The 11,366-nt window shown below is 42.2% G+C and overlaps 2 protein-coding genes across 4 annotated transcripts in view; one reads left to right on the top strand and one right to left on the bottom strand.

Annotated features, from left to right (window-relative positions):
* The first annotated feature begins 6,198 nt into the window (after nucleotides 1–6,198).
* tlx3 (T cell leukemia homeobox 3) lies at nucleotides 6,199–10,103 on the top strand. The gene is made up of 3 exons (XM_020706555.2): nucleotides 6,199–7,044; nucleotides 7,860–8,097; nucleotides 8,658–10,103. The coding sequence occupies exons 1-3, from the start codon at nucleotides 6,618–6,620 to the stop codon at nucleotides 8,839–8,841; spliced, it is 849 nt and encodes a 282-aa protein (XP_020562214.1). The 5' UTR covers nucleotides 6,199–6,617; the 3' UTR covers nucleotides 8,842–10,103.
* kcnip1 (potassium voltage-gated channel interacting protein 1) overlaps nucleotides 9,719–11,366 on the bottom strand; it is a 36,431-nt gene continuing 34,783 nt past the window's right edge. For all 3 annotated transcript variants that reach the window (XM_020706556.2, XM_004073250.3, XM_011480124.3), the window contains exon 8: nucleotides 9,719–11,184. In XM_020706556.2, the coding sequence (XP_020562215.1) occupies nucleotides 11,137–11,184 (48 nt within the window). In that variant the 3' untranslated portion in view covers nucleotides 9,719–11,136. The remainder of the gene's footprint in view (nucleotides 11,185–11,366) is intronic.

Here is an 11,366-nt window from a genome sequence, read left to right as displayed (position 1 = left end):
CTCCATGGATCACTTTAAGGTCATGATGACCTCAGACATTACTGCAAAATATTCAACTTGTGTGCAATTTACGAACACTTAAACCCAGGAAAAGAGCTCTAGCATTGATGTGATGAGTTGTTTATTCAGCTCAGTTGAGCTGTAAGTACACATTTTGTACTACGACAATATTATTTAACTAATATGTATTATCTAAACCGCTACTTCAAAAGTTTCCTGGTAAAAATCAGAAGTGACGGTGTGTGGAGGAGGATGCCCACCTGCAGCAATTAAAATGCCTCAGAAAACCAAATTCATTTCAACAAATTAGCCACATTACTGGCCACTGTGTAATCGCTGATGGCAATTAATAAGAAATTAGTCAAAATCAGCCCTATATTAACATCTCACCCAGGGGCCGCGGCTGGAAATTAATAACCAGAGATTCATCTCTCTTAATGTCTTTCTGGCTCTCCCTCTCTCTTAACACACACGCACACGTGCACACACACACACCTTCACTCACCTATATTATTCATGAACCACCTCTAAGACACCAATTTTCTCTATGTGGATTGTCTCATATGATCCACAATCTGCTCATGTAAGCTAGCCAGCTTCCTCTTTACCAGGGTGTGAAAACCCCCTGAAAGACAGACGTGTGTGTGTGCTTGCATGCGCATATGTGTGCGCATATGTGTGCTTGTGCTGTGACACCAATCAACACATGAGGTCCGGGCACCATAAATGTCAACATACAGATCACAGGACTTTCTTTAGATTTGCTGTATATCTGTGAGAGCTGTACTTTGCATGAGTGTGTTTTAGGTGACACACACACTCATGGGGAGAGGGGACCAAGCCCGCCTCAAGGGGTCCTCACACCAATCAGCAAAGCGCACTAAGAATCAATTAACACCAGTGGGAGGGGGCAGAGGCTATGGCGGTGCACTCGCACAGGAGTGCGGTGCCCGGCGCACGCTGCCACACACATGGCATTGTCTGAGGAGATATCCATCAGATCGCTCTCTGCACAGTATGTGCATGCTTGTGTGTATCTTTGAGCCCCGTCCCAGTGAGCCCCGGTCTCTCATGGTGTGAGGTAGGGGAACAGATTGGGGGTCAGCAGGGGGGTCAGGCCAGGGTCACCCCCCCCCCAAGTCGGAGCTCTGTGGACGTGTGTGTGGAAGAGAATCTGACCACCAGTTTTTTCAGAGCTCACAAGCTGGCAGAAGTGAACAAGATTGATGGTGTTGATTCAAACTACAAATTCATAGTTGCGGCACAATCCACAGAGTAGAAATACATCCACCGGAATTATGAAAGAAGGGACCGAAATGAGTATCTCCCATTTCATACTTCTCTCTTTCGTTGTGTGGCTCTCTGTGGTGTGGGGACAGCTGCTGGCTACATGAAAACCATTCATCACCACATCTTTACAGGAAAACATTGACAGACAGGAGGATGGGGAGGTTTATTGGCTGCCCTGTTTATGGTTTGACAGAGAAAAGTCTCAATTGTGAGAACAGACTGAAAAAAATTGATCAAAAATGGGATTTAAATCTTTGTTTTCCCTCAAGGTAGAATGGAAATCAAAGATATTTCCACAAAGACAAAGATTCGAGGCCAAATAAAGTGATCAAAGAGTGTCTACAATTTCCTCTTCCTCCTTTCTGCATGTTGTCGTCTCCATCTGTTGGCCCCTTGCACTCGTCCGTACAGCTCCCCTCCCGTACTCGTTTCCTCTCCTCCTCGGCTCTTCTCTGGCCTTTCTACCCTGAGGGAGGTAAGGTGATCTCACCGTACTGCTGTAAGTGACTGGTATTAGTCTCCTTCTCTGTCTGTCTGTTTGATCCCGGCACTAATGACTCCACAGGGACTAAGAGCCTGATAATGGGAAATCAATATAGAGAATAGCCCTCTGGATTGGCCTCACTTAGCTCCTGCTCTTTCACGCCTCTCAGCAAAGTGCCTCTGAGTATTCCGGTGCGTGCGAGTGAGGATGGGCGCAGCGCGTGTGGAGAACATCTCTTTAAATATTTACCTGCTCAGAATGGGGTATTTTGTGGCTTGGTTTTGCCGTTTGGAGCCTTGCCGTTTTTAAATGCATGCATGGCTGTGTATATATCTGTGTCTAATCGGTCTCAACACGCCTGGGGCAAGACAGGTGGAGCTGGTGGCATGAGGCTGGTGACCCCCCTCCACCCTGAGGGGCCAGAAGGCCCAGCAAAGCAGGAGGCTGGAGTTGGAGTCTCTGCCAGGCTGCAGAGTACTATGCTGGTGGCAGCTGGTCTTCTGTCACTCCCTCCCTTTGCTCCCCTGCTGGAGCATCCCGCAGGCAGGCAACAGGAGGGGTGAGGAGGTCAAGAGGCAGGGGAGTGCGGATGACACGCACTATAATCTGCTTTTATGAAGTGCAGAGAACACAGACAGAAGGAGACGGGAAACTCAACTCTGACACAATGCAGCTGACTACAAGCAGTAATGAATTAACGCATTAGTGCTACGACCAGGGGCGTTCAAGAGCACTCAGCTGCTCCTAGACATACCCCCACCCCTGTGCTCTCCTGTGCTCCCCATAATCAGTCATATTCACTAAAACAATAAGAAACTAATTAATTGCATCAGTCATTATGTCAACTGGGATCCTTTTTAAAGCTGTACCATCAGCAACTAAAAGCTAAAGAACTTTTACTTAGCAGGATGCAATAGAGGGTAAATCTTACTTTTTAAAGAGGAGAACCAAACTTGCGTTCATTCATCATCATCCCCAAACGATCCCCATTAATGCTTAAACTCTTCCCCTCACGTCTCAGGCTTTCCTCCATCCCGGTTCTACTATATCATCTACATTTGGGCGATGCTGATTTCCCTTTCCCTGCCCCCCTCCTCCTCCTCCTCCTCCTCATCTCCTCCCTCAATTGCTGTCTTTTAACCAGCGTGAAGAAGCAGCCATGCGTTCAACCATCAGACAGCCGAACAAGGTCTGGCCTCACACACACAGAGCCAAAGCAAATTCTTCCTCAATGTTCAGTGAAACAAACGCACCTCAGGGAATCTTCAAATGTCAACATTAGCAAAGGAGGGAAAAAAGTAATAAAAAGAAAGCATGACTTATGCAAGGAGCAGAAAGACAGACTATTTAGGCTTTTTGTGAGAGAAAAAAAGTGCCAACACTTTCTGCAGTCAAACTTTTGCAGTCATCTGTCTTTTGAGTGGATGGCTTCCTATCATGCAAAGCTCATCTGCCTTTTATCCGTCGATCAGATGAATTGTTTCCACACAGAGTCAGAGAACTAATGCTCCAGAGACGGCCCCAGTGAGGATGATGGTCCTGTCCAGTCCCTGATGTGGGATCCCATTGCTCTCTTCTCATCCAACAATCCCACCGAGCATGTCAATAAGAAACTCAATCCCACCCCCTTCCACTCCAGACTCCAGACTCAGACAATGCCACGCAGTGAACATAGTGGAAAAAAAGCACATAAGTGTAAATTAGAATAATCAAGTCAACATGATTTGACTATAATGTGCTCAATAGCTGGATTTACAGCACGCCTTTTGTTGTATGTGGGCTGAGCAGGGAGCAGGCCCTAAAGCTTTGTTTACCCAACTTTAAAATATCCCCAGCCTTGTAAATGCTGTCAGATGGCCCATGCAAGTGTCTTTCAGCTTAATACCACCTATATTAAATAGTTTAAATATTTCATAAGGGCGGGTTTTTAGAGATGGAGGGGAAATCGTTAGCTGCGGTAAAGTTTCATTAACTGGTCCCCGTTTCGCTGCGAGGCAAACTCATCTCTTCTCATTGTAATAAAACAATCTCTGTCTTTCTCTGGGTGCTGCTCTCCACTCATCTGCTTCTCCCTCCTTCTCTTTTACATCATAATAATACACTACATCCCCTTTAAATGCACTATTACTTACCGCTGCCTTTTCATATTGTAACATCACGGGCACTTTAGCGACAATATAAAAGCGTGTCATTCATTATTCAGAGGCAGCCGGCCTCGTCCCCCCTTTTAAAAAGTCAGGCGCGCTGCTGAAATTGATAACAGCGAGGAGACGCGCAATAAAAACGCAGCCCCCGGGTACCGAGCTGCAGCCCAGAACCCCCCGATTATGCAGATCAAGTGGTAATTTCTCAAACAAATCGCACTCTTTCACTCTTTTGTTGTCGTTTCTTTTTGGACTTTTAGAATCATGGTGTCAGCTTTTTTATTGCATATGGAGAGGGTGAAAAAAGGAGGATTGATGTTCTTCTATTGTTCACGCGGGGCTATTGGATTTTTCTGAAACGAAATATTTTGATCTAAACGACATGACCTCCAGGCTTTTGGTATCAATTATGCTGTTTTTTTTCCTCTTGAATGAAAAGGTCCTGCTCTGTCCCCACACCTTCAATAAACCCGCAAAAGTCTTGCGCGTTTGCAGGTAAATTGATGCGTCATAATCGCTCATAATCATTGGATTACAGCGGATTAGTAACGCCCAAACTTTGTGTGTGGCCCCTTCTCCTGACAGAAACAGTCTCACTTTCCGTTTTACCAGACTTTTTTTGTTTTAAACAAACTCCTTGTCACTTATTTCCCCCCTTTTTTTATTTTGTTTTGGGAGAAAAAATAGGAATTTAACTAAAGTGTACTTCTTTTTTTTCCACGACAACAGTTCCAGCATGAGGGAAATGTTACTTGTAAGTGTCAGTAAGAGAATCACAGAAATGTCTGACATGATGACAGCTATAACAGACCAATTCTCCCCCATCAAAAGCCACCGGTGCGCTCACATATGGCAGCGCAAAGCGGCCAACACTCGGACTCTGTCCATATTGCCAAACAAACACCTCAGGCCTTGTCCCATCTCATATTGCTTCATAACATTTTATTGTGAAAGGAAAGGTGTTATTTTTTCTCCCCTTTTAAAAATATATAATAACTTTTATCAAAGTCTCCATGTATTTTTTGGGCGTGAGCAAATGCGCAATTTTTTTATCACCGATTTTTTCCCCCTTATGTCAAAATAAAGTCACATGGTTTTTTAAAAGAAAGAAATTCAAACTATGAACAAATATTCAGCTAATGAAAATGCAATTTTAAGAAAACCTCTTCGTAATAAATTGCTTAAAATATTTCAAAAGCTACCCTGTGTCAATACAAATTAATACGCAAGGAACTAGTTTGGTAAAGTACTGTAATGTGATAGCCCAGAAAGCCACCTGCCGCATCCTAGGCCGACGCTCATTTGTCTGTCCATGAGACAAGTTAGTGGAAATGAGATTACTTGGTCACTTTGGGCACTGCTTACATTGAATCTGAGCGGTTAGCAGTTCCAGAGCCCGGACACTTTATCTGAAGTAGCCCGTGGCTTTCCCTTGTCAGGTCATTTAATGTGGCACTGGCTACCAGAAACAAATAAGGCCACGCAAAGGGTTTGCCAAGCTCAATAGGTGTTGGTGACTCTGCCAGTGCTCAACGCAGCTGCAGTCCTTATAGGACTGTTATGGTTGTCACGTAAGGCACTTTCTGTGCGCAATTACGCAACTAATTGTCGTCTTTAGACCTAATGAAAATATGCTTAATTTAAATACTTTTCCACATCTCAGTTGGTCTAATCGTCTGTTCAAGTGTTTAACAAAAATTACTATAATTATTGGAGCCTTTATTTCAAGAGGCTGACATTTATGCTGCGGAATTTTAAAATGCTCGCAGTTTAAATGAACGAATAAAATCGAAAAATATGTTTACATGTTAAATCCCAAAGCTAAAATGAATAAGATCGACTTCCAAAAAGAAATGTAACCAACATTTTGCTCTCTTTTGCTTCTTTTACTCCTTTTTCAGTCAATTTCCCTTTGAATTTCGTGTCAGACATTACAAACTCAAATGTTTGAGACACTGCATCTGTACCCGGAAAATTCAGAATTAGAAAGGGCATTAATTAAAACTGGTGGTTGTGGGTTTTTTTTTCATCTGAAGCCTTTTTCACATGATAAAAAAAAACCTCATCAAAGTGTGTGCGTAACATATTGTCAGAGCTGCTAAAGCGCCGTTTGGCTCTAACGAGAACAATCACGGCTGAGCAGCAAGGAGAATTGCTCTTTCTCTCCATGTGTCATGTAAATGTCCTCTGAGTTAAAGCACGCTCCTCACTCTCTATTAGACTTACAAGAAAACATTAAATGAAGCACTGACTCACTCGAACGGCCTGAAGATGCCATATCTTACCATATATATAACTTGCTGACACCCGTAGTTATGGGAAATCTTGATTATTGTGCCTAATCGTGGGCCTACCCCCACCAACATTCAATCAGTCACTCCTGTGCCAGCCAATGAAACGTGGAGAGGGATGGAGGAAGGAAGGAGCTGCTAGACGGAGCGTTTTGACGCGCTGAGGGGAGGACAGAGCGTCACATCTCTCCAAACGCCCATCAAACTTTCAGCACAGCCTGTGGAGAGGACCCAGTCCCCACGAAGAGGCCCGACAGAGACAACGGGGACGCGCTGATTCAGGACCTCACGGGTGGACAGCAATGGAGGTTCTTCTAATGATGACTTTTCGTTCAGTTTGACTCTCCTGTCAGTCCTCCTTAAAATATCCCGTACAATTTTCGCATCCTTGTGTCTATAAATCGAAGGATGGAGCAAGAACCGAGTGCACCGAGCCCCCCTCCAAAACCAGTCCACCACGAGCCCATTAGCTTCGGCATCGACCAGATTCTGGGAGGCGGAACGGAGCCGGAGAGCGGGCGCACGCCGAGAAGACTCAGTGGATCCGATCTGAGCAGCGGAGACGTTTATTACAGTTTAGGAAGCCCGGCGGGGGCCAACGCGCCCTCATACACTGCGCTGTCAATCTCCCTGTCCGGCATAATGCCTCAAGTGGAAGCTTCAGATTCATACGGAGAGGGCAGGAGTCTGGGCAGCCGGGGAGTCATAAGAGTACCAGCCCACAGACCCGTGACAGCGCCGGGACCCCCAGCTCCCGTCCAGAACGCTGTTCCTGGCTTTGGAGGGCTGTGCTTCCCCTGGATAGGAAACAGGTTCGCAAAAGACAGGATATCAGGTAGGCCAGGTGGGAGAGCAAGAAAAGTTCTCTCGTGAATATTTTAGAGCATCATGCCGATTATAACTTTTTTTTTCAATAGCAACGGAAAGAAAAAAAAAACCTGCCAGCCTTTTTACAGTCGGGTGAAACTTGGTTGGATCTACTTTGAGCTCAAATTAATTTTTAAGACACACAAAACACTACTTTACATCTTCAGGTAATCACTTATTTCTCAGAATATAACCAAACTCCAGTCTTCTTCTCATCTTTTGGGACTTGTGTTTTTCAATTCTGAATAAACGAATAAAAAACCATCATGTTGGAAAGACTCCACTGCTCAGCTAAACGCTTTCTGCTTGAATTTATTGCCGTGGTGGAAATATTTTAAAAATATGACTCAATATTAAACGAAATGAAAAATACGAACAGCAGTTCCTGGTAAATTATTTTTTTTACAAGTGAAAGAGAAAAATAATTTGAAGTGATTTAATGAAAATTTGAATGAAAAGTATCAAAGTTAAAAATATATTTTCAGACCTGTAATACATTTTATGGATATTAATAATAATGTGTATTAAGAGCTTAAAAGGCCTGCTGTCACCTTATTACCTGAGTTAGAAATGTAAAGTTCAAACCCCCAAGATTGTTTTCTTTCTTCTCACTGATATTGTTTCTCTCTCTGGCCAAATTTATTTGGAAAATTCTCTCAACTGTGTTTTATGTGTGTAAAAGTGTCAGATCCTCAAATTTGACCTTCATGGTCAAACTTTAATCTTAATGAGAAATGTTTTCAGACCTGACTTGCCTCCCTCTTATTCTTTTTTCCCCTGCAGCGGCTCTGGTACCGTTTGCCGTTACGCGTCGGATAGGACACCCGTATCAGAACCGGACTCCTCCCAAACGGAAAAAGCCTAGAACCTCTTTTTCCCGAGTCCAGATCTGCGAGCTGGAGAAACGTTTTCACCGGCAGAAGTACCTGGCCAGCGCCGAGCGGGCAGCTCTGGCTAAGAGTCTGAAGATGACAGACGCGCAGGTCAAGACCTGGTTTCAGAACCGGAGGACCAAATGGAGGTCGGTACAGATTCAGAACGTTATATTTGTAGGACATCTGGGTTTCAGAATACTTTGCTTAGGCAATCTATAGAATTTTACTTTTGAACGTCTTGATTATAAAAATTATGGAGACGCACGGTTACTATTGAGCAGATCATCCTCACGAAACAGAAAAAGATGAAATATATGTCTTAATTTAAAACAAACATAAACATTTTGCATGCAGATTTTGTTTGAGGCCATTTGTCTTATTTTTCAGCTACACCTCATGCGTAAAATACTATAAAATGTTTGTTGTTAATGAATCTATTCGTATTTGAAATGACAACAATTTTTACTCAAACAAATATTTTTGAAGCTGAAATTATATTATAATTAAACACTTCTGTCTTCATATTTATTTTTCTTGTATACGTCTTTTAACTTTTGAGCTTAGAATCAAAATTGAGAGTATTTACGCACAAGCTTCCACTTTTACGCGCATTGGTTTTATTAAATTTCTGTTCGTTTTGCTTGATATGAAGCCACATTTAATGAATTTCTAAAAGTTTCATTTTCATCATCGCACCGTCTTTCAGGAGACAGACAGCAGAGGAAAGGGAGGCGGAGCGTCAGCAGGCCAATCGCCTCATCCTGCAGCTGCAGCAGTCCGCCCTCCAGAAATCCCTTAGCGAATCAGCGGTGTCGGACCCGCTGTGCGCGCACAACTCCTCCCTGTACGCGCTGCAGAACCTCCAACCGTGGGCCGAAGACAGGGAATGAGGAGCACACGCTTTGACTGCATGGAGGGCATATAAATGCAAAGAGGACAGTGGGACTTGGTTTCATTGTTGCTGTAATGATGTGGCCACAAATGGTCACTCCCATTTAAGTGGGTTCGTGAGATGGACGTGAATTGTTGGTGAGTGTGACAGAAAATTGTTCTGTCCTTCAGAACAATTTCCCATCTTAAAAATGGATCTCAGACAAACTTGTTATTAAATTCCATGTGATCCTTTAAATGTCCTCTGCTTGTTCTTATTCTTTTTATTAGAATAAGAGGACAGGTTGTTCTTCAACTGAGTGTTGCGATTAATTCTTCACTAATACAAAATCTTTTATTCTGTGAAAGCTACAGTTGGAGCTGGAAACAATACTGATGAAAACCATCTTCACAGCAGAGTACATGCTTTGGTGTGTGTTCATTATATTTTATATGAATACTGAAGAAATTATCTGGATCTTTTTCATTAGTTTGGTGGTTATAAATGAAATCTAAATTCCACAAAAATATATTTAAGAGAAACCCTGAAATTCTCTTGCACATGTTTCCACAAAACCCCTCTCAAATGATAGCCAGAGTAATGCATTACGTGAAAAAAATGTTATTTTGAGCAGTAAAAGAAATGAATAATAAGATGAAAATAAGGAAGGCTATGATGGGATTGATGCATGTTACTTAAATTATTGGTTTTTACATCAAGGCACAAACTCTTTTTGTAAAATCTCTGTACATTTGTAAATAGAAGTTCAAGAAGTTGTTGTGATTCTTTTATGCTCATCCTCTTTCCGATGTGCAAAAAAAATAAAAGTTTTTAAGTTATGAGGCACAAATGAAAAAGTGTATGACGTAACAATGTTTGAAAGTAGCCAGCATGAGTTAATTTCTTGAAAAGTTTATTGATAAATATAATGATTTTATACAATATTTCAATACACACATACTTTTAATTCTGATGGTTTTAAGTGTCTGTCTGTATGTCTGTCTACCCATCTGTCTTTCTGACTGTTGGCTTGTCTGGGTACAATTAAGAAGAGCTGCAACACAGTTTTTTTTTACTATTATTATCATTATTATTGGTATAACACAGTGAATGACAGCATCAATTTTAGTTTTGCCCAATCCTTAGAATGGCTCTCTTTGAAAACATGGCTTCCTTTCCTCCAAATTCAGTGATAAGGTCTTCTCTCCAGTTTTCATTCATCGCCTCCCAGCATCTGGCTCTCACAGTGAAATGTTGGTTGCTCTGAGTCGAATCCCTTTTAGCAGACAGAGATGAAGTCAGAACTCTGGGTCAAAATGCAGTCCTCCCTGACCTCATGGACAAACTGCAAAACTACACAACATTTTGAGACTAAACATAGCCTTCTGTCATCTGGACACACATATAAACTCATGCACATGCCTGCGTTAATTCCCTGTATTCTCCCTCTTTCTTTTAAATAAAAAAAAAAAATCAACATTTAGGGTCACTTTAAGTGATTACAGCGTTAAATCTAATCAGAGAGGACAGTCAGAAACAGAAACACACAGACAGACACAAGTGATCGAAGACAAGAGGAGAAGAAGCCACAAAAGCAACAGTTAAATATCTTCAGTCGGGTTCTTTACAACATTCACAGATTAACACAGAAACACAGCAGGAGTCAAGAACACTTAGAAACTGGCTGAGCTCATTTCTGCAAACCTTTACAGCTTTGTGTTTGTGTAAAACATTTCGCACTCAGATCCAGATTCGCTGATGTAATCTGATGTCTTGCAGAAACAAGCCGTGGGATTTCATCCAAAATGATCCACGGTATTCTTTTTGCGCATCATTTATCACAGAGGATTTGTAATGGATTTTTTTCAGCAGTTAATGAGCAAAGAGTGCAAAGAGTTCCATTTGTGCGTTACACGTTAGAATGTCAGTCCTGCTTGATGACAGTTGACCCAACAGAGACAGAGAATTTAGTTACGCATCGCCATAAGGGCTCACACAGTTCTGGACAGCAGGAAACGGCCACAACACCAACAAACAAAGGAGATAGGGACGAGGTAGACAGTCACGGAAAGATCATCTGAAGTCTAAAGGAAATTTTCCAAAGCCTTTAAAAAACCTTTAATCATTGATTTGTAACCGATAGATGCTATCTGTACGGTTATCTGAGCAGGTGCTTGTCTCGGTTCTCTTGATTTCGTTTGTCACAAGTTGTTCCTTTTTTGCAGTTTGGTTTTCTCTCATTTCATCTTCTTCTATTCCTCGTCTCTTCCCAGTGTGCTTTCATCTATCTGTCCATATCAGCCATGTTTGTTCTCTAGATGACATTTTCAAAGAGTTGTAGAGATCTCATGATGTTTTCATCCTGTGCAAAGAAGAAATGAGAGCTGGTTATCAGAGATGTTTGATGCCATTATTTTACTGTCCACTAGGGGGCAGTAGAAGCCAATATTGTCTTAGCCTTTTAGACTAATGGCAACACATTCTAAAGATCTAATTAACAGCTGAAATAATGAGACATATGAAGACAGAAGGGTATTAACATGG

This window comes from Oryzias latipes, chromosome 10 (assembly GCF_002234675.1).
Source record: "Oryzias latipes chromosome 10, ASM223467v1".
In the NCBI taxonomy this organism is placed as follows: domain Eukaryota; kingdom Metazoa; phylum Chordata; class Actinopteri; order Beloniformes; family Adrianichthyidae; genus Oryzias; species Oryzias latipes.
Note: the sequence above shows the minus strand (reverse complement) of the source record. Positions and strands in the feature narration are given on the sequence as shown.

Bases quoted from the DNA above. Each gene is read 5' to 3' on its own strand.
- tlx3 (XM_020706555.2), top strand. From the start codon at position 6,618: ATGGAGCAAGAACCGAGTGCACCGAGCCCCCCTCCAAAACCAGTCCAC. The intron at 7,045-7,859 runs GTAGGCCAGGTG...TTTCCCCTGCAG, and splicing joins CGCAAAAGACAGGATATCAG to CGGCTCTGGTACCGTTTGCC. The intron at 8,098-8,657 runs GTCGGTACAGAT...ACCGTCTTTCAG, and splicing joins AACCGGAGGACCAAATGGAG to GAGACAGACAGCAGAGGAAA.